Source organism: Oncorhynchus masou, chromosome 22 (assembly GCF_036934945.1).
Source record: "Oncorhynchus masou masou isolate Uvic2021 chromosome 22, UVic_Omas_1.1, whole genome shotgun sequence".
Taxonomy (NCBI): domain Eukaryota; kingdom Metazoa; phylum Chordata; class Actinopteri; order Salmoniformes; family Salmonidae; genus Oncorhynchus; species Oncorhynchus masou.
This window is the reverse complement of record NC_088233.1, coordinates 27,668,102-27,690,313: the sequence shown is the minus strand read 5'-3', so window position 1 is coordinate 27,690,313 and position 22,212 is coordinate 27,668,102. Positions and strand designations below refer to the sequence as shown.

Here is a 22,212-nt window from a genome sequence, read left to right as displayed (position 1 = left end):
TTGGTGACTGGTTTAATGCTAAATTTGGAAATGTGATAGGAAAATATAGGTTGACTCTGTTTTCATTGTTTATTCTGGTGGGAGGTTTGGAGATTTTGGTTACTGTTTATATTTGTAAGAAAATGACTAACTGCTCATTAACATGCTGGAATGATGGTGTTGGTGGAATCTGATACAAATAGTACAGAAGGTGATACTGATGCATTTCTAATTTCTCTTAATCCCATTGTTTATTTAACTCTGTGGTTCTTCCCAGGACACAAGAGGAATGGGAGTATAGCCAGACTCTCCCACCCCCACCAGCATTCCAGGAACCTCAGGAGTTGTTTCACCCTTTAGAAAGGCATCCCTGGGATCAAATGGATCTGGGGGATTTGCCTAATCTATTTTATTTCAGAGGAGAATATTATGATTGAAGCTGTGACACTAATTAGTCTCAAATGGGGAAATGTCAGCTGCTTACCTATTGCAGATTCAGTCTTCCCAGCCTGGTGCAGGTCTACAATTTTGTTTCTGGTGTCCTTTGACAGCTCTTTGGTCTTGGCCCTAGTGGAGTTTGGAGTGTGACTGTTTGAGGTTGTGGACAGGTGTCTTTTATACTGATAACAAGTTCAAACAGGTGCCATTAATACAGGTAACGAGTGGAGGACAGAGGAGCCTCTTAAAGAAGAAGTTACAGGTCTGTGAGAGCCAGAGATCTTGCTTGTTTGTAGGTGACCAAATACTTATTTTCCACCATAATTTGCAAATGAATTCATTAAAAATCCTACAATGTGATTTTCTGGATTTTTCTTTCTCATTTTGTCTGTCATAGTTGAAGTGTACCTATGATGAAAATTACAGGCCTCTCTCATCTTTTTAAGTGGGAGAACTTGCACAATTGGTGGCTGACTAAATACTTTTTTGCCCCACTGTGTGTGTGTGTGTGTGTGTGTGTGTGTGTGTGTGTGTGTGTGTGTGTGTGTGTGTGTGTGTGTGTGTGTGTATATATATATATATATACACTATATAGTTTTAGAATTGTTCCACAGTTGTTTGCTCTTTCTCTCTCTTATAATGTGTGACTGAGAGAACTCTGCAGGGGAGTGTGGGAGATGAGAGACTACTCAGACATTCCACTATAAATCAACTTTGGGGAGGGGACATTTATTGCCTAGCTTTTAGATAAACACTGAAACTCTATGTTTGTATAGCTATGGATGCAGGGTTTTGGTCTCAGGAGTAAAAAGGTGAGTGACATCACTAAGGTGGGACTTCTTTTTAATAAAACAACTTGAGACCTTTTGATTGATGCGGAACTTACTCAGAAACATGCGTGCTATGTTCTTGTTTGTCAACTTCTGTCTGCAATTGCATTAATAAAGATTTTTGAATGATTTAATTAAAGATACTGTCATAATGCTAATTTCACCAATGAACCAATGATTGACAAAGAAGGACGTAGGGAACAAACCCTAACAGTAACGACCCCAACACTGAGTAAATCATTGAAAGTAGCGAGAGAAAATGATCAATGTCGTCGAATCGCACTCCACCCCCAGCCCCCAAAAAGAAAAGTAATAAATAGACACCACTGGTTGCTTTACCTTTGTTCTGTAGAGACGGTATCCTCTCTGAAGTTGATTGGCTGTCCCATGGACCCATCACTCTTCATGGACACACAACTGGGCACAGGTGAGTCTGGTCTCTCCTGACAGACCCTGTAAAAATGCACATTGCCATTTTCAAATTATTTGGAATATAACAGCCTATTGTACCAGTCTGTTTGAGTTATCATTACACTCCTTGTGACACCAAATGTTTGGCATGAAATGGAATGTTAGCAAAACAGGTTTTGGATTTCAGGCTACCATGATACAATATCATAGAAATATTTGATCTAGATCATAAATAAAGAGGGAAGACAAGGGTAAAATGTTGTTTAAGCCACATCAACCAAATCCCTTTAAAAAAGTGAAACAGGAAATACAAAGAAAAAGTGACTACTAGTTGGCACCTTTGAACAGTTGAGAGGGCAGCCTCTCTCACGTTGATTGGGTGTCCCATGGACCCATCACTCTTCATAGACACACAGCCAGGTACAGGAGACCCAGGTCTCTCCTGACATAGTGGGCTGCTGAACACAATGTGGTCTGACATTGAATCCCTAGCCATTTCTTCTTACAATGAATAGTGTAATGTGTTTTTGTAATAGTAATATTGGTAATTAAGTTAACATTATTTATGGGTATTCTTCCTTCACACAAAAACACATACAGAGGGAAAGAGAGGGGTGAGAACAATATCTCTCCTCTTACCTCCTAGCATCTGTTTGAATGTTGGGTTCAGGGAGACTCATTTTAGAGTCAGTGGCCCCCTCCTCATGGGCAGACCAGGTGAATCCAGGATTAGAACTTGACCCAGTGAAGCAGCGCTGAGAACACACAACCACCATATACTGTACTGATGCTGACAAACCCTGATACTTTGGTGAAACAAACAACCAGGGGTGGAAAAAGTACTCAATTGTCATACTTAAGTAAAAGTAATGATTCCTTAATAGAAAATGACTCAAGTAAAAGTTAAAAAAGTGAACAAGTATTTGATTTTAAATATACTTAAGTATCAAAAGTAAATGTAATTGCTGAAAAATACTTAAGTATCAAAAGTACAAGTATAAATCATTTAAAATTCCTTATATTAAAAACAAACCAGATGGCACAAATGTCTTGTTATTTAAATGTATACATAGCCAGGGGTCCACCAACACTCAGACATAATTTAGAAACAATCATTAGGTCTAATAGCAGTTGGCATCCAATAAATGTTGCATTACCGACCGTCACCTTCTCATCTCCAACAACGACGAGACGGCCTACAGGGAGGAGGTGAGGGCCCTCGGAGTGTGGTGTCAGGACAATAACCTCACACTCAACGTCAACAAAACTAAGGAGATCATTGTGGACTTCAGGAAACAGCAGGGGGAACACCCCCCTATCCACATCGATGGAACAGTAGTGGAGAGGGTAGTACGTTTTAATTTCCTTGGCATACACATCACAGACAAACTGAATTGGTCCACTCACACAGACAGCATCGTGAAGAAGGCGCAGCAGCGCCTCTTCAACCTCAGGAGGCTGAAGAAATTCGGCTTGTCACCAAAAACACTCACAAACTTCTACAGATGCACAATCGAGAGCATCCTGGCGGGCTGTATCACCGCCTGGTACGGCAACTGCTCCGCCCACAACCGTAAGGCTCTCCAGAGGGTAGTGAGGTCTGCACAACGTATCACCGGGGGCAAACTACCTGCCCTCCAGGACACCTACACCACCCGATGTTACAGGAAGGCCATAAAGATCATCAAGGACAACACCCACCCGAGCCACTGCCTGTTCACCCCGCTATCATCCAGAAGGCGAGGTCAGTACAGGTGCATCAAAGCTGGGACCGAGAGACTGAAAAACAGCTTCTATCTCAAGGCCATCAGACTGTTAAACAGCAACCACTAACATTGAGTGGCTGCTGCCAACACACTGACTCAACTCCAGCCACTTCAATAATGGGAATTGATGGGAAAGGATGTAAAATATGTCACTAGCCACTTTAAACAATGCTACCTAATATAATGTTTACATACCCTACATTATTCATCTCATTTGTATACGTATATACTGTACTCTATCATCTACTGCATCCTTATGTAATACATGCATCACTAGCCACTTTAACTATGCCACTTTGTTTACATACTCATCTCATATGTATATACTGTACTCGATACCATCTACTGTATCTTGCCTATGCTGCTCTGCACCATCACTCATTCATATCTTTATGTACATATTCTTTATCCCCTTACACTGTGTATAAGAAATTAGTTTTGGAATTGTTAGTTAGATTACTTGTTGGTTATTACTGCATTGTCGGAACTGGAAGCACAAGCATTTCGCTACACTCGCATTAACATCTGCTAACCATGTGTATGTGACAAATAAAATTTGATTTGATTTAGACTGGAGTACAACTCCCTAACACTTTGCCTGAAAAAATAAAATAAAAATACCATCTCACACAACTCACAAAAAATACATAAAAAAATAACACCACACTACTCCACTATTTAAATCTATTTAGTCCTACCTCAGGTCAACAACCTGAAAGGATGGGACACCATCACTTAACACACCCTGTAACTCTTCTGATGTCAAGTCTCACACAAAAAAAACTCTGCAGCTGCTACCACAACCTCAATTTTCTGCGATTTACGTTCCATCCCTGCAGTACAGTTGATAACCATTCCTAAAAATTCAATCTCACTGAAACATCACTTGTGGGCCTATCCCTCTGTACTGGTACAGATCTACGCACACCACTCCTCTCAGGATCCCTCCCCCTTGACCCATTTTCCTCTACTTTCTTCACTGCCTCAACATATAACAACTTCTGCACTACTCTAACCCTGGAAACCTCAACATGCCTCGGACCTCGCCTGCATATTTTCAGAATTTTCTGTAGAATTGCATTATGGGCCCTAAAAATCACGAAAATAGTGTCCACTGCATGTATATTTTGGCCAATTTAGTACGACATCCGGGAACTTTTGGCATACGAACAATATCCATACTATGTCCAATAAGCATACTATATACTCAATTCAAGTCACAATTAGTACGTTAGTTTGAGTATTCGGACGCGATTGAAATGTATTGGGCTGTAAACTAAGGTTTATCAGTTAAATAGGCTACATATTTTAAAACCATTGTAGCCTACCTGTGTTGATGTCGATCGCAGGCAGACAGGCTACGAAACTCGAAGAACTCCGATTTCAAGAGAGAATACTATTATGTAGACGAACAAGACTAGCGAAATTCTTTATAAACTTCTCAGGTGTGCTAGCTACAACTATCCTCAGTTCATGAGCTAGAACATAACGTTATCTGTTGAGCGCATGCAGGTATGGTGGCTCCCATATGACAAATACATTGACAAATATTTAAATAATTTAGAAGGGCTACATAGCGAACATAAAATTGTTTTATGGATTTTCATGACAAATAAATTGCCATACACTACCGCAGTTTAGTGAATTGACGCTCTTTACACACTCAACTTTAGATTTTTATTCGGTACATGAAAACTTAAGCTAACAATTTATATTTTGTGTGCACTGTCATCACTGTTTTGTTTGTTCCTTATATAATGACAAACCGGGGCATAGGTTTAACTACTTTTAATGAACATATACTTCAGCTAGAAAACTCAATGTTTGGCCATGCAAGGCGTTATTTAACCATCCGCATAGTCTGCTGGGTAACGTAGTCTAAATGTTATTAACACAACACAATCAAGCCCTGATTTTTATCCACGACGAGTCGTTATGGTGGAAACACCTGCAACAAGTCAGTTTGGTAGGATTTTAGAATATATATTAAATATGTAGCCAACTGGATGGAAACCTAGCTATAGAGGCACTTTTGAATCACCATTTGAATAACATTCTGTTTCGTTATCATTACAGCTGGTGAGTTGTATTAGCTGCTATCTAACACCATGAATTACATTGACAATAGCCCTTCTGTCTGTGTTATAATAAACAATCACAATCCACTTACTTTAATCAGTCCACTCAAATGTTTTGATCATGTTCATTTCCTCAAAATGGATCCTAGCATCGTTCAATAAGATCCTGACTCTGGAGGAGGTGGAGCTGAAGTCAAGAGTTTAGGATTGGATATCTAGCTATGGTGTGATCGTGTAGGTCATGTGCAATTTTAGATGAATTATTGTAGATATAATTTCAGGGCATTTAAAACTATATTCACTGAACTCATATTGCATATACAGCGGTGGATTATTTCTACATTGTTCTGCTTCAGTTGAAGCTCCTGTCCTGCCAGTCCTCTGATTTAGGTTAGAACCAATGATGAAAATAAACCCTGGATTTCTGATGCTATGTATTGGCCATCGAGAGTTCTACAATATTTCAATAAAAAAATGTTGAGGACAAAATTAAGTATTGTTATGTTGAAGTAGGGACAGTAACATTAGTAACCTAAAAAAAAGTTTCAATATTTTTCATTTTTGGCCTACAAATCAAATTTACTGGGTATTCATTAAGGTGTCTTAATAGAATAAATGTGGCAAAAACGATTATAGACAAATGCATTTCTATAGCTTCAGAAATGTGTGCCAAGATGGAGGCATGGTGGCTTCAACACAGCGCCCCCTATCAGTCATCTAGTCCAATATTATTCATTATGATCTAATCAGGCTAACCTGATTATATATCAGCACTCCTACTCTGAGATTCTTTGTGAATACAGGCCCTTGTCCAGGTATCAACTCAGTCTTGTCCTTCCACATAGCTCTAAACAGGCCACTGCCCACTCTCCTCTCACACGTTACATTTATGAACTCAACTGGATGCATTTACCGATTCAAACTGTAATAGCATACTTTTTTATTGTCATCAATATACAATATTCACAAATTACATTCAAAGTAAAAATAAAAATACATTTTGTAAAGAATGTAGGTATTGCACATGATTCCACATTTACAGTTGGCAGAACAATTACATTTTAGGGAAAATTATATAATGCAATGGAGATATTTATCTGGTTAAAAATCATTTATTTTTTTTAACATTGATATATGTCATAGTTTACTGATCCTCTTGTTCAGATTGTGTTGGAAGAAAGATACCGGGTCATCAGAATCAAAACCAGTCTCAAACTCAGGCTTTTTTCTGAGGGCTAGGACAGAGACCAGTATAGCCAAAATGGCAGTCAGGCCCCATATCTGATAGTGGATGCCTGATTCAGGGTCCGGAAACTGGAAACTGTGGAGCAAGCCAGCAATTCCAGTCGCGCTGAAGGATGAGTGGTCTATCTCTCTAGTGAAGAACTCCAGAGGGACAGTGAACACAGCGCTGACCTCGGCTGGGTTTGGGCGAGGAGAGAATGAGGCCTCAATGAACCCCACCACTGGAGTCACCAACAAACCACTCTACAGAGCGAGAGGAGGGAGAGAGAAGAGGGGCGAGGGGAATTGAAGGGGAGAAGAGAAAAGATGTGTTAGAGAGGGGAGAGGAGAAAGTATGAATATCTCTGACGAGAAGTATGACCTGTAATCTATTGGCAATATCTAATTCCAAAATATACTGTACTATACCGGGCAGGGTTCTCCAACTTCGGTCATGGAGTTACTTGGAGTGCAGGATTTTTATCCAACCCGATTCAATAAAACACCTGATTCAGCTAATTATGCTATCAGCAGTTTATTTTTAATTTTTCATAGTCCTCCAGGACCAGAATCCTGTTGAATCCTGCTACACCATGATAGTGGGGATGTTGAGAAATCATCAGTCTGCTTTGAAACGTTTTATCTTTGTTCATGTAAAAGCAACCTCTCCCCATGTGTACCTTGTTCATAATGGGGAAGAGTGTGCAGACCACATCCACCTGGTCAGGAGGAAGGCCTATCTCCTCCTCTGCCTCTCTCAGAGCCGTGTCCACGTCATCCCTGTCCCTCGGGTCCCTCTTCCCACCTGGGAAACACACCTCGCCTGCGTTGGTCCTCAGCTACAGCACAGAGCGAGAGAGACAAAGAGTGAGTTCTACAGCATTCCATTTTGTTTTCTTGTGTAAAGGACATCACGCTGCTTGCTTAGAGAGTACCACTTCCTCCCGATTCGGCCGATACCTGGTGCAAACCCAGGACGTCTGCCAAGCTGGCCCATAAGTGTCCTCCTGAAGCGGCAATCTCTATTGCACTCAACACGGCCCTTTCACACCTGGACAAGAGGAACACCTATATGAGAATGCTGTTCATTGACTACAGCTCAGCGTTCAACACCGTAGTACCCTCAAAGCTCATCACTAAACTAAGGATCCTGGGACTGAACACCTCCCTCTGCAACTGGATCCTGGCCTTCCTGATGGGCTGCCCCCAAGTGGTGAGAGTAGGCAACACATCCGCCATGCTGACCCTCAACACAGGAGCACTTCAGTGGTGCGTGCTTAGTCACCTTCTGTACTTCTTGTTCACGCACGACTCCAACACCATCATTAAGTTTGCAGACAACATGATGGTGGTAGGACTGATCACTGACGACGATGAGACAACCTATAGGGAGGAGGTGATCGTGGACTACAGGAAACGGAGAGGCGAGCACGCCTCCATTCACGTCGAGGGAGCTGTAGTGGAGTGGGTCGAAAGCTTCAATCTCCTCGGTGTCCACATTACTAAGGAACTATCATGGTCCACACATGCCAACAAAGTTGTGAAGAGGGCACGACAATGCCTCTACCACCTCAGGGGGCGGAAAATATTTCCTAAAAAAGTTATACAGCTGCACCATTGAGAGCATCTTGACTGGCTGCATCACCGCTTGGTATGTCAACTGCTTGGCATCTGACCGCAAGGAGCTACAGAGGGTAGTGCGTACGGTCCAGTACATCACTGGGGCTGAGCTCCTTGCCATCGAGGACCTCTATATCAGGCAGTGTCAGAGGAAGGCCCTAAAAAAAATTCTAACTTCAGCCACCCTAGTCATTGACAGTTCTCTCTGCTACCCCGAACAGCTTCTACCCCCAAGCCATAAGACTGCTAAATAGTTTGTCCAGGTAGCTATTCGGTTAACTAACTTTTTTTGACTCATCACATGCTGCTGCTACTGTTTATTATCTGACACTTTATCCCTAGTTATATGTACATATCTACCTCAATGAACTTGTCCCCCTGCACATCGACTCGGTACCCTGTGTATTGCCAAGTTATCGTTACTCATTGTGTATTTATTACCCGTTCTACTTTTCTATTTTCATTTCTCTGCAAGGCTGGGAAAGGCCGTAAGTAAGCATTTCACTGCCAGTCTACACCTGTTTACGAAGCGTGGCAAATAACAAATATGGCAAATAACGTGTCAAATAACATTTGATGTGATTCTTACCAGTCCGCACCACATGAAAAGCTAGCTATTCGCTAGGGCAAATGGGGACACTTCAAGCTGAGTTGTGATGGGCATTTCGAGTAATTTCGTTGAGCCGGCTAATTTGTCTCGAAAAACAAATCTTCATTCAAAATGCTTAAAAATAAACCGAGAACCATGAAAATGTTGCTAATCTCTAATGTAAAGCCCAAAAGGTTGGCTACCATTGTGTCAGATCTTGAAATGCACGTTCAAATACATTTTTTTTCCCTTCACCTGGCCAAATTATTTGGATGGCCTGCAATGAATTTTAAAAAATAATCGTGAACTAGATTGACCCTCTCTCCCCACTATTTATTGTTTCTGCTGTAAGGATTCACATTCTTTGGAGAACACTTCTGTAATTTAGCAGCAGAAAAACGTTTTGATCTCAAAAAGCAGTACCAGCAGTATGCGAATCAGGGAGCCAAATGAACGGCTCTCATCGATGCGATTCGTTCACCAGATCCGTTCAAAAAGAGCGACTCACCACAACTGAGTAGTATATTTCACACGTCGCAATGTGCTATAATTTGCACACCGTGCAGTGCACAAGCACACTCACGCATGCTAACGCACAAATACCAAAGGCTATGTTTATAAATTCAGTGGACAATTTCACACATTTAGATGTAACACTGTCATGCTTTACTTTTGTATTAATGCTTTCAATGTTCATAACACAATTTTGTATGGTCAAAGGAAAAACTGTAGGCCTAAGAATCGATTACATAATAGTTAAGGTAAACTAGTTAAATTAAGGAGTAAGGGCGAGCCATATTACTGACCTCTTGGGAGCGTAGAGTCATCAGCATGTGGACCTCTCCGTCCCTCACAAATAGCGGTATCAACACCGAGGCTTTGGGCAAGACCGGCAAGTACGAGAATCTGCTCCCGACTTCATATTGCTTCAATATGGCAGCTGTCTTTTCTTTTAGGTCCATCCTGAAGGTCAACAATGTAGCCAGAGGCAAAGACCTCACAGTGAAACATACCAATAGCCTACCTTGTTTTTGTTATAAAATATAGCTTGAGTGTGTTATTGCTGTACAGGAGAAAAGCTTCAGAATGCTATAATCCTGCTGCCGCCCTGTCACTACTATCCCAATATTAAATATTTTCTTCGGACAGGCACCTGCTGTGCAAAACGATCGTTGTTGCTACAATGCTTCCACTTGACATTAGGCCACAGTGTTTGCATGCGGATTGCGGAAGCGAGTCCCTTCAGGATAAAGAAAATGTAGGGCACTCCATCTAGCGGGGAACCAGAGACCAACATCTTGGAAAATGATAACGCTCTATGTTTTGCACGGACATGTTGAACAGTTGTGCCTCAAATTAACATCTAAAATAACTGCCGTGAAATTAATAATATACCAACCCATTTTCAAGTCAATCCATAATTCAAAAAGACACTCGCACAGCTGAGCTATCGTGTTGCAGGTGAAGGGTAACAAAGAGATAACATAAGAAAAATAAACCTGCACACTTACCTTGCTAGAGGCACGGTTTATTATGAAGGTCATGCGCCGCGGGAAGTAGTTTGGGGAGGGGGTGCTGCGATCCGGCAAAAAAAAGTACCTGTGCTGAAGATGTCTTTCTTGATCCTCTAATACAGGACGAGTAAAGGCCCAGTGCACTACATTTGTGATTTTTTTTTTTACTAATTGTATTTGCGTGTTCACTAGCATTTGTAACTTGAGTCTGATACAGTGCCTTGCAAAAGTATTCACCCCCTTGGAATTGTTCCTATTTTGTTGCATTACAACCTGTAATTTAAATTGATTTTTATTTGGATTTCATGTAATGGACATACACAAAATAGTCCAAATTGGTGAAGTGAAATGAAAAACATAACTTATTTCAAAGAAATCAAAAACAGAAAAGCGGTGTGTGCATATTTATTCACCCCCTTTGATATGAAGCCCCTAAATCAGATCTGGTGCAACCAATACCTTCAGAAGTCACATAATTAGTTAAATAAAGTCCACCTGTGTGCAAAGTGTCACATAATCTCAGTTTATATACACACACCTGTTCTGAAAGGCCCCAGAGTCTGCAACACCACTAAGCAAGGAGCACCATTTTATTTTTTATTTAACTAGGCAAGTCAGTTAAGAACAAATTCTTATTTTCAATGACCATGAAACCAAGGAGCTCTCCAAACAGGTCAGCGACAAAGTTGTGGACATGTACAGATCAGGGTTGGGTTATAAAAAAATATCTGAAACTTTGAATATCCCACAGAGCACCTTCAAAATCCATTATTAAAAAATGGAAAGAATATGACACCACAACTAACTTGCCAAGAGAGGGCGGCCCACCAAAACTCACAGACCAGGCAAGGAGGGCATTAATCAGAGAGGCAACAAAGAGACCGAAGATAATCCTGAAGGAGCTGCAAAGCTCCACAGCGGAGGTTGGAATATCTGTCCACAGGACCACTTTAAGCTGTACACTCCACAGAGCTGGGCTTTTTATATTTATTTATTTTACCTTTATTTAACTAGGCAAGTCAGTTAAGAACAAATTCTTATTTTCAATGACAGCCTAGGAACAGTGGGTTAACTACCTTGTTCAAGGGCAGAACAACAGATTTTTACGTTGTTAGCTCAGGGATTCGATCTTGCAACCTTTTTGTTACTAGTCCAACGACCTAACCACTAGGCTACCTGCCTTCCCACTTCATGGGCGTGGCCAGAAAAAAAGCCATTGCTTAAAGGAAAAATATGCAAACACATTTGGTGTTCGCCAAAATGCATGTGGGAGACCCCCCAAACATATGGAAGAAGGTACTCTGGTCAGATGAGACTAAAATTTAGCTTTTTGGCCATCAAGGAAAACTCTGTCTGGCGCAAACCCAACACCTCATCTCCCCGAGAATATCATCCCCACAGTGAAGTATGTTGGTGGAAGCATCGTGCTGTGGGGATGTGTTTCCCCATCGGCAGGGACTGGGAAACTGATCAGAATTGGAGTAACGATGGATGGTGCTAAATACAGGGAATTTCTTAAGGGAAACCTGTTTGTCTGCAAGAGACTTGAGGCTGGGACAGAGGTTCACCTTCAAGCAGGACAATGACCCTAAGCATACTGCTAAAGTAACACTTGAGTGGTTTAAGGGAAAACATTAGATGTCTTGGAATGGCCTAGTCAAAGCACAGACAATCCAATTGAGAATCTGTGGTATGACTTAAAGGCTGTTGTACACCAGCGGAACCCATCCCACTTGAAGGAGCTAGAGCAATTTTGCCTTGAAGAATGGGCAAAAATCCCAGTGGCTAGATGTGCCAAGCTTATAGAGACATTGGGGGGGTGAATAGTTATGCATGCTCAAGTTCTGTTTTTTTGTCTTATCTTGTTTGTTTCACAATAAATAAAGTGGGAGGCATGTTGTGTAAATCTCATGATACAATGGGGTGATTGTAAGGCAACAAAGTAAGTAAAATGCCAGGGGGGTGAATACTTTCGCAAGCCAATGTGGTTCTGTACAAAACAGTTAATCTGATAATACTTGGGACTGAATACACAAATACTTGCTTGATATGTTTTCCAGTTTTGAAATACTTTGCAAATGCAACTTATTTCTAAATGTGAACTGAAATGGTCTTAATTCCTTTTACATTTTAGTAGAGCAGTTTACAGTAGTGAGTGCATACATTTTCATGCTGGTCCCCGGTGGGAATCACTCTCTACCAACTGAGCCATATCATCTCAAACCACTTTGTCTCAATGTTTTTGCCCATGTTACAGAAATCTATATCGGTCCGTTAATACTAGTAAAGCCCCACTACCTTTGTGAAAAAAATGTTTATCTTAATATTTATTAAACACTCAGCACCCCTACTTCCCACAACTATGTACAGTTGAAGTCAGAAGTTTACATACACCTTAGCCAAATACATTTAAACTCAGTTTTTCACAATTACTGACATTTAATTGTAGTAAAACTTCCCTGTCTTAGGTCAGTTAGGATCACCACTTTATTTTAAGGATGTGAAATGCCAGAATAATAGAGAATGATTTCAGCTTTTATTTCTTTCTTTTATTTCCCAGTGGGTCAGAAGTTCACATACACTCAATTAGTATTTGGTAGCATTGCCTTTACATGGTTTAACTTGGGTCAAATGTTATGGGTAGCCTTCCACAAGCTTCCCACAATAAGTTGGGTGAATTTTGTCCCATTCCTCCTGACAGAGCAGGGCTTTGTGATGGCCACTCCAATACCTTGACTTTGTTGTCCTTAAGCCATTTTGCTACAATTTTGGAAGTATGCTTGGGGTCATAGTCCATTTGAAAGACCCATTTGCGACCAAGCTTCAACTTCCTGACTGATGTCTTGAGACGTTGATTCAATATATCCACATCATTTTCCTTCCTCATGATCTTGAAAAACATGTTTTCATGACTCCAACATAAGTGTATGTAAACTTCCGACTTCAACTGCATGTCAGCGTCTTGGCCTTAAATGCTTCAAGAAAAATGAAAAAACAAGTGTGCGGATTTCTCTTTTCTTTAAAGTCAATTCATGGAAGGCATCTCTCTCTAACACAAAAATGTAAGATTCACAGCAATATTAAAATAGGATTGTTAATGTGAATAAAAACATTGCCATTATTAAACAAAATTATTACATTACATTCCAGGCTTGTCTTTGCATGGGCTAGGCATATGAGCTAAACAGCGTCACTGGTTTGTACAATGCAGTACATGACTTTACTGTGGATATGTCCAGTCGCCTGAGATCCTGTGGATTGTATTAAGCAACATAACAAAATCCATCCTTACTAACAGAAATCAGATGAGAGGCATCCAAGGCCCCGATATTATATAGAATAACAAATCTAAATAAAAAGTGTACTCCCATAACTATCTTTACACGAATCCTCTACTTAAAACACATAACTCATCCCATTGCTTCTGTAATGGATGTGAAAAGGCTAGCTTAGTTAGCGGTGCGCGCTAAATAGCGTTTCAATCGGTGACGTCACTTGCTCTGAGACCTTGAAGTAGTAGTTCCCCTTGCTCTGCAAGGGCCGTGGCTTTTGTGGAGCGATGGGTAACGATGCTTCGTGGGTGACTGTTGTTGATGTGTGCAGAGGGTCCCTAGTTCGCGCCCGGGTATGGTCGAAGGGACGGTCTAAAATTATACTGTTACACTTCTTGGGGAACAAAAATATGAATTCAATACATTTGTTTTCTCAAATAGTATCTTGCAAACTGAATTCACAATAGGTTTCATACACAGATAAATAAGGTTCAGAACCCTAAAAAGCTCAGGATCATCACAGTGGTCCGAGTCTCTCGTCATCCATCTGTCCATCGCCTCAGCTTACACTTTGTACTTTTCCTTTGCTTTCTCGTTCAGTATACAGATGTGCTGCACAGAGCAAAAACACATGGTAAAGTGTAAAAAGAATACACCAACAGCAGACTTGATTAAACTGACCCCTCATACATACATTGAGTGTACAAAACATTAGGAACAAGTGTTCTTTCCATGTCAGACTGACCAGGTGAAAGCAACCATCCCTTATTGATGTCACTTGTTCTTCTTCAAATCAGTGTAGGTGAAGGGAACAAGGCAGGGTAAAGAAGGATTTTCAAGCCTTGAGACATGGATTGTGTATGTGCCATTCAGAGGGTGAATGGGCAAGACAAAAGTAGGTGTCAGGTGCACCAGTTTGAGTTTGGCAAGAACTGCAATGCTGATGGTTTTTTCACACTCAACAGTTTCCCATGTGTATCAAGAATGGTCCACCACCCAAAGGACATCCAGCCAACTTGACAACTGTGTGTAGCATTGGAGTCAACATGGCCAGCATCCCTGTGGAACACTTTCGACACCTTGTAGAGTCTATGCCCCGACGAATTGAGGCGGTTCTGAGGACAAAACGGAGTCCAACTCAATATTAAGGAAGGTGTTCCTAATGTTTTGTACACTCAGTGTACATCTTTCACTAGGTTTTGACTGAATTTGGCTGAATCTCAGATGGAGATGATCCTGATATGCAGTTATATTCTCTAATGCAGCGAACTTACACTGAGATCTCTGAAGTACTCATTGTAGTCCAGGGCATATCCCACCAGAAACCAATCTGGCACCTCAAACCCCATGTCTGACCAAACACAGATACGGACATAATTTACTGCACAATACAATAATAAGCTACATGTAAGTTAGACATCTTGCTGTGCAGTATTAAGTTAGCAGTATCAAAAGATCTTATGGGATGAGTTTTGCATTAGCATTTCATAACATTAACACAGATATAAAGTATGTTCCTCTTTTCTATCTCTGGAGGTCAGCTAGTTGACTCCTGTTGTCTGTGACTGGGGTTGACCCTTTAGCTTCAAGGGTCACAGAGCAGGTCAAAGGTAAACAGCTGTCCTTGCAAAACCATCTTAGAAAGCTTATCCAACTCTGACTTAAAGGAATGACATACATCACTAACCATGTGTGTGTAGAATATTAGTACCAGAGTACCATGTTGACCTACACATTCAAAGTCGGTCGTTAGATATGCACATTAATTCCATGCGAAAAATATAACTATTATACGTGGTCATCCTGCCAAAGACTCTTTCGAGTACAGCAGTGTATCAACGGTGGGAAGGCATGCACGACACACACAAAACACGGCAGAACTCACAGTCTGGTCTGTATCCTGAGCTCCTTGGTGTTCTCTTGACTAGAAGGCTGAAAGGACAATGCATACAAGCACAAAACTGAATAGGATCTCTATGCAAACCATGCTCTTAATGGCATGCATTGTTCTCAATGACATGGTCTTCAACAATCTCAATGACACAGCAAACAATATAATCCACTCAATGGCCTTGCATTGTTCAATAACATAGCATAGCTATAAATGCGCTCAACACAGCCATCTACAACCTAAACTAGAGTAAAATAGTCCCTTCCATAGCAGAGGGATTTCCCATCCACAGTTCAATTAACAGTATGGTACATAGATTAACTCTTAATCTGATCCAGTCACATACCATCTCTAAATCAGTGCTTAAGGGGAGAGTGCGCATTACAATAGATAGAGAGTGCGGTCATTAATATTGCTGTCGAGATCGATTTTTTTCCCCCACTAATTGGTCTACTGACCAATCACATCAGATAGTCACATTTGACCAATTGGATCAGCTCTAAAAAAAATATCTAATGTGACAATATCTGATGTGATTGGTCAGTAGACCAATTAGTGAAAAAAATATCAGAATTTGGACCCCTGTGTAAATGCAGTCAGAGAGTGACATTCTGAGCTGAACCACTTCTCTGTCTAAATCAGGGCTACACAGCACTTATAGGGACTGTTCAGTAAGCACAATAATGGGATAAAAATAAGTACTGCGTGCTTAATACATCGGTTCTCACCTGACGACTTTGACCATCTTTGGATTGCATTCACTCAGCAGTGATAGCAGTGTCTCCATAGTCCTCCCAGTCTCCACAATGTCCTAAACACGTCAGCAGGACAGATAACGTTGCATAAGGGGCTTCAATTTAAGGAGTGCAAGGAAGTCCAACAACAATTCAAGGGAAGCAATTCAATATAAATGTGGACAACTACAGCGATGGTACAGCCCACTTCTTTTAGGGTACACCCATTAGTGAATGTGATTTGCACCCTGGTCATACAGCTATAGTTCATGAGAGAGCTAGTGTGCGCCACACATTTATGTACAGCCGTTTTAACATTTACAGAGACTGAATATTCAGATTATGTGCTAAAAAGACAGGGAAATTGGTCTTACCTCAACTATCAAAACATTCTGCAAAGGAAATTAGAAGACAATTGATCACATATACAGTGGGGCAAAAAGTATTTAGTCAGCCACCAATTGTGCAAGTTCTCCCACTTAAAAAGATGAGAGGCCTGTAATTTTCATCATAGGTACACTTCAACTATGACAGACAAAATGAGAAAAAAAAAATCCAGAAAATCACATTGTAGGATTTTTAATGAATTTATTTGCAAATTATGGTGGAAACTAAGTATTTGGTCACCTACAAACAAGCAAGATTTCTGGCTCTCACAGACCTGTAAGACCTGTAAGAGGCTCCTCTGTCCTCCACGCATTACCTGTATTAATAGCACCTGTTTAAACTTATCAGTATAAAAGACACCTGTCCACAACTTCAAACAGTCACACTCCAAACTCCACTATGGCCAAGACCAAAGAGCTGTCAAAGGACACCAGAAACAAAATTGTAGACCTGCACCAGGCTGGGAAGACTGAATCTGCAATAGGTAAGCAGCTTGGTTTGAAGAAATCAACTGTGGGAGCAATTATTAGGAAATGGAAGACATACAAGACCACTGATAATCTCCCTCGATCTGGGGCTCCACGCAAGATCTCACCCCCTGGGGTCAAAATGATCACAAGAACGGTGAGCAAAAATCCCAGAACCACACGGGGGGACCTAGTGAATGACCTGCAGAGAGCTGGGACCAAAGTAACAAAGCCCACCATCAGTAACACACTGCGCCGCCAGGGACTCAAATCCTGCAGTGCCAGACGTGTCCCCCTGCTTAAGCCAGTACATGTCCAGGCCCGTCTAAAGTTTGCTAGAGAGCATTTGGATGATCCAGAAGAAGATGGGGAGAATGTCATATGGTCAGATGAAACCAAAATATAACTTTTTGGTAAAAACTCAACTCGTCGTGTTTAGACAGTGGTGGGCCGTCAGGGCCAGCAAGACCTTCTCTGCTGGCCTAAACATCATCAGAATATATATATATATTTTTTTTAATATATTTTCCCACAAATATGAATTAAATTATTCCCCAGAGTAAGAGTTACACTCTTCATTTCATAGCGTTCCTCTTGGTTGCACTGCTTCCAGCCCCAGGTTGAGATTTGGAGGGCTGGTCTTTATGTTAGATCTTTTATCCAATCATATTCAGCCATCATGTGTTGCCAGGGGTCTAAAATCTGTCCTCAGGCCTTCAGAATCAACAGTGCGGGCACTTGTAGCTTAAAGTGAATGGAAAATAAATGCCTATTGTACGCCTGCTGGCTGGCTCCAGTGTTACACAGGAGCCAGCTAGCAGGCGTAGTGCGTGCACGTCTTTTGATTGGATTACCAATATTGAGAGGCAGGTCCTATATGGGCAGGTCTCAGAATTAGGAAACTGAAATTGATTAACAAATTAATTTGCGTACTACTAAGCTGTTTTTTCAACCCACAATGGCGGAAGGAGAAGATATCGATTTGGTCGAGGATATAATTATAACGCCATTCTCAAGACAAACTTTTCAAGAAAAGTTAGACATTGTCAGGAGAGGTAGACGCCGACGCTACAAAGCCTGTCACAGGCGGGAAAGGGGTTCGTTCGCCACTTTCAACTATGGGCGCTATCAATGACTCACAGGCTCCAAGAAGCACTGCAAACTGTACTGCTGGGAATGCCTATTATTTACAAGTGATCAATTTGGTGTTTGGAGCCACACTGGCTTTGCAAACCTGAGTTCTCTAACCAAGGCAGCAACGAGACACCAAAGTACAGCTGGGCACTTACAAGCAATGGTGCTTTTGAAAACTTTTGGGGACACCCGAGTGGATCTACAGCTCAACGAAAAGGTATTGTACTCTTCCCCTGCAATTCTCTGAATAAAAATGTCAATTTCAAGGTGACGCAATGCCTGGTTATACTGCGTTTCTGTCTAAATGTATAGTGTCTAGAGCCATGGCATCATAATGATGGTAATAAGAGGTGGATTAATTCGGGTGGGACTGTGTAGGACTTCACTGAAGGCCCAGGCCCCACGCTACTGTGTTTGGAGGACAAAGAATGCTGAGTTGCATCCAAAGAACACCATACTGACTGTGAAGCATGGGGGTGGAAACATCATGCTTTGGGGCTGTTTTTCTACAAAGGGACCAGGACGACTGATCCGTGTAAAGGAAAGAATGGGGCCATGTATCCTGAGATTTTGAGTGAAAACCTCCTTCCATCAGCAAGGGCATTGAAGATGAAACGTGCCTGGGTCTTTCAGCATGACAATGATCCCAAACACACCGCCTGGGCAACGAAGGAGTGGCTTCGTAAGAAGCATTTCAAGATCCTGGAGTGGCCTAGCCAGTCTCCAGATCTCAACCCCATAGAAAATCTTTGGAGGGAGTTGAAAGTCCGTGTTGCCCAGCAACAGCCCCAAAACATCACTGCTCTAGAGGAGATCTGCATGGAGGAATGGGCCAAAATACCAGCAACAATGTGTGAAAACCTTGTCAAATGTTTTCTGTAAGTCTTCACCTCTGTCATTGCCAACAAAGGGTATATAACAAAGTATTGAGAAACTTTTGTTATTGACCAAATACTTATTTTCCACCATAATTTGCAAATAAATTCATTAAAAATCATACAATGTGATTTTCTGGATTTTTTTTCTCATTTTGTCTGTCATAGTTGAAGTGTACCTATGATGAAAATTACAGGCCTCATCTTTTTAAGTGGGAGAACTTGCACAATTGGTGGCTGACTAAATACTTTTGCCCACTGTGTGTGTGTATATATATATATATATATATATATTAAACAAATACAGCACCTCATTGGTTAAAGGATTACAACTTCACTCCTAAAATATTTTGTATTTCATCTGTGGTTATGTCAAGCAATCAAATCTCACCTTCCCGGTTAGAGTTGAGAGCTCGTCCCCTTCGATAACTTTGACAATGTTTGTAGACTGGTCATTCTGGGGACAATACACACATATCAGTAAAACTACACATCTCACCCAGGAAGAGGGTGATGGTCTACTCTAAATAATCATAAGGTCATCTAGTAATACATTAAAAGACATCACCGTGTTGGCCAATGGAAGTGTTATCTGCTCATGCATCAGATGAGTCTAGTAGCAGATCACATTGTGATTTAGCCAACCCTTGTGTCATGTTTGTTGTCATGACAGACAACAGATAAGAGGGGTTGGCTAAACAAACTGATCTGAGACCAGGCTAAACACACACAGCGAGAGACAGAATAAGCAACAACTGCATTGCTTACATATAAAGATTGCCATCTTTCTTACACAATTGGAGGCTATTGAAGGAGAGTGAGAGAAACGTGGAGTGGTTCACTCACGCAATAGCTCTTTAGCCTAATGAAATCCACAGTCAACGGGACAGACTTATCGCTGTTCTGATTTAGGGCCTTGATGTAGTCCAGCAGGTCAGAAAAGAATGTATAACCTCCTTTGAGAACACACAGTGCTACTATATGGTGTCCCCCCATGTCCCGGACTATATCACGAGCCAGGCGCTCAGTCCTAGAGAGAGACAGAAGGAATAGAGAGAAGGATAAAAAAAGAGAGGGAGAGAGGGCGATACAACGGCATGGGACCTGAAATTTCTGGGCAGGCACATCAATCAATCTTCAGATGGTTTGTGATCTGGTCAGTCAGAACATCATGGTTTAAGGCTAGTATTGGCAATGTGTGGAAAACTGGCTGAAAAGTTGCTGACTGGGTCAAATCAAATGATCTGTCTGGAGTCCTACTATTCATAACAGGGTTTAACTTGGCATTCTACAACAGGGTATCCGATGAACAGTGTGTTTCATTCATAAGGCTGCTGCTTGCCTTCTCCCTGTCTGCAATGCAAATTGATGATGGCTATACACCATTACAAAAAAAAAAAAATACTGCTGGTTTCGATGGCTAACACTGATTTGTCTAACAAATATGTCAGTGAGCTGAATCCGACAAAGTACCTTAGCAACCACGGTGTAAATTAAGGAAACAATGGAGGCATAGGAATTTGTACAAAATTAGAGTTCTGATTTACTCCACAAGGGAATAAGAAAATGTGCAATTATGTTATAGTACAGTAGCCTACCCAGTCCCCAAGAGTGCCAGTCCAGTGGTGATGTTTGACTTACCTGTCCATGATCAGTCCATGGGGGATGATAACCTGGTCTAAATCCTCCTCATAGTGTTTGGGGACACAGAAGAGGTCCAATTTATACCCCTTCTCATCATCGGGTATCTGAAGGAGCAAAGAGATAACACATTTAGGAAATGGCACAGAAATGTGCAATTGAGGTGACCAAAAGTCTTAGCAAACTGAAGCTCCACACACACACCAGCCAGGAGCCCTGGCAACGTTTAAGATTGCTTTAAACCACCGGTTTGTGGGTGAGACAGAGATAGGGTGCAGACCCGCTTTTAAGACTAGCCTACTTGGTCGGACTAGCTGCGTGAATTCTGAAATTATGTCATCTGACACCGGAGTAAAAACCCAGTGATCAATCACGCCCCGCAACCCTGATGTCATTATGAAACCACACTCCGACACAACTCAGAAACGTCCATTCTGCAGATTACCATTCACCCCAGAGCAAGACGAGTGGTCTGACTGACATTACAAATATAACATAGGGACAGCGTACACCTTACCTGGATATAGGCCATATCACCGCTCTTGCTGTTCACGCCTCACTAGGGTGATATTTGAGGAGTCATGCCCTGATCAATAGGGAATAAGAATGTTATTTAGCTTGGTGGGTGGTGCGTCTCTCGTGCTCGCTCTTCTTCGCCTACTGCCGACTTTACCGTGGGCGAATAGCTTACATACGATACTCCAACCTTGCTCTCGCTCCCCTGGGGGTTTTAAACCCTGACGTCACAATCCATTTTACCGACCAAAATCTGATTTATCTAACTTGAACATTTTATAAAATCCTACGGCTGTATTCCTTGTTGCATACCATCGATTGCATGGTACAATTTTCGAATTAGCTACTGACGTTAGTGTGAAAATAATCTAAGCCTATAAGCAGTTTGTCGTACAAAAAAAACATACCTACCGTTATTTTACTGTATGTTAGAATATATATCTACACATCCAAATCTACCAGAAACGCATCTTCGCCATACTAACCTAGTGCTGCGTCATGACAAGGATGATAGTAATAAACGCAGAGGCGTCAACCACATTGAAGTTAACTAACCTAAATAACAGTGAAAAATGAAGCTTGTACAGAAATATGCATCCTGTTTGCAATAAGGAACTAAAGTAAAACTACAAAAAATGTGGCAAAGAAATGAACTTTTTTTTTGTCCTGAATACAAAGCGTTATATTTGGGGCAAATCAAACAAATCACTGAGTACCACCACATTTTTTCAAGCATGGTGGTGACTGCATCACGATAAGGGTATGCTTGTCACCGGCAAGGAGTTTTTTTTAGGATGAAAATAAACAGAAGAGCTAAGCACAGGAAAAATCATACAGGAAAACCTG

General features: G+C 41.3%; 3 protein-coding genes across 10 annotated transcripts in view; all 3 read right to left on the bottom strand.

Moving 5' to 3' along the window:
- Positions 1–5,683, bottom strand: part of LOC135509264 (NACHT, LRR and PYD domains-containing protein 3-like) — a 29,314-nt gene extending 23,631 nt beyond the window's left edge. For 3 of the 6 annotated variants that reach the window (XM_064929769.1, XM_064929772.1, XM_064929775.1), the window contains exons 1-4: positions 5,595–5,683; positions 2,298–2,413; positions 1,997–2,116; positions 1,587–1,700 (exon numbers count right to left, since the gene is read on the bottom strand). In XM_064929769.1, the coding sequence (XP_064785841.1) occupies positions 1,587–1,700; positions 1,997–2,116; positions 2,298–2,338 (275 nt within the window). In that variant the 5' untranslated portion in view covers positions 2,339–2,413; positions 5,595–5,683. Of the gene's footprint in view, positions 1–463; positions 534–1,586; positions 1,701–1,996; positions 2,117–2,297; positions 2,414–4,752; positions 4,946–5,594 lie in introns of those variants that run through there. The other 3 variants (XM_064929771.1, XM_064929770.1, XM_064929773.1) reach the window with 3 other exon arrangements.
- Positions 5,684–6,425: 742 nt separating this feature from the next.
- nudt7 (nudix (nucleoside diphosphate linked moiety X)-type motif 7) lies at positions 6,426–10,168 on the bottom strand. The gene is made up of 3 exons (XM_064929782.1): positions 9,742–10,168; positions 7,407–7,565; positions 6,426–6,990 (listed from the first exon to the last, which is right to left on the bottom strand). The coding sequence occupies exons 1-3, from the start codon at positions 9,895–9,897 to the stop codon at positions 6,640–6,642; spliced, it is 666 nt and encodes a 221-aa protein (XP_064785854.1). The 5' UTR covers positions 9,898–10,168; the 3' UTR covers positions 6,426–6,639.
- A 2,750-nt stretch (positions 10,169–12,918) lies between these two features.
- Positions 12,919–21,662, bottom strand: LOC135509270 (hypoxanthine-guanine phosphoribosyltransferase-like). 3 transcript variants are annotated; one of them, XM_064929783.1, is made up of 9 exons: positions 21,368–21,659; positions 20,851–20,957; positions 20,056–20,239; positions 19,601–19,666; positions 16,721–16,738; positions 16,341–16,423; positions 15,607–15,653; positions 14,996–15,072; positions 12,919–14,333 (listed from the first exon to the last, which is right to left on the bottom strand). In XM_064929783.1, exons 1-9 carry the CDS (start codon positions 21,380–21,382, stop codon positions 14,286–14,288), a joined length of 645 nt encoding a protein of 214 aa, XP_064785855.1. In that variant the 5' UTR covers positions 21,383–21,659; the 3' UTR covers positions 12,919–14,285. The 3 variants fall into 3 exon arrangements, with proteins under 3 accessions (XP_064785855.1, XP_064785857.1, XP_064785856.1); XM_064929785.1 differs by lacking the exon at positions 21,368–21,659 and adding an exon at positions 21,055–21,274; XM_064929784.1 differs by lacking the exon at positions 16,721–16,738 and having other exon boundaries at positions 21,368–21,662.
- Positions 21,663–22,212: the final 550 nt, after the last annotated feature.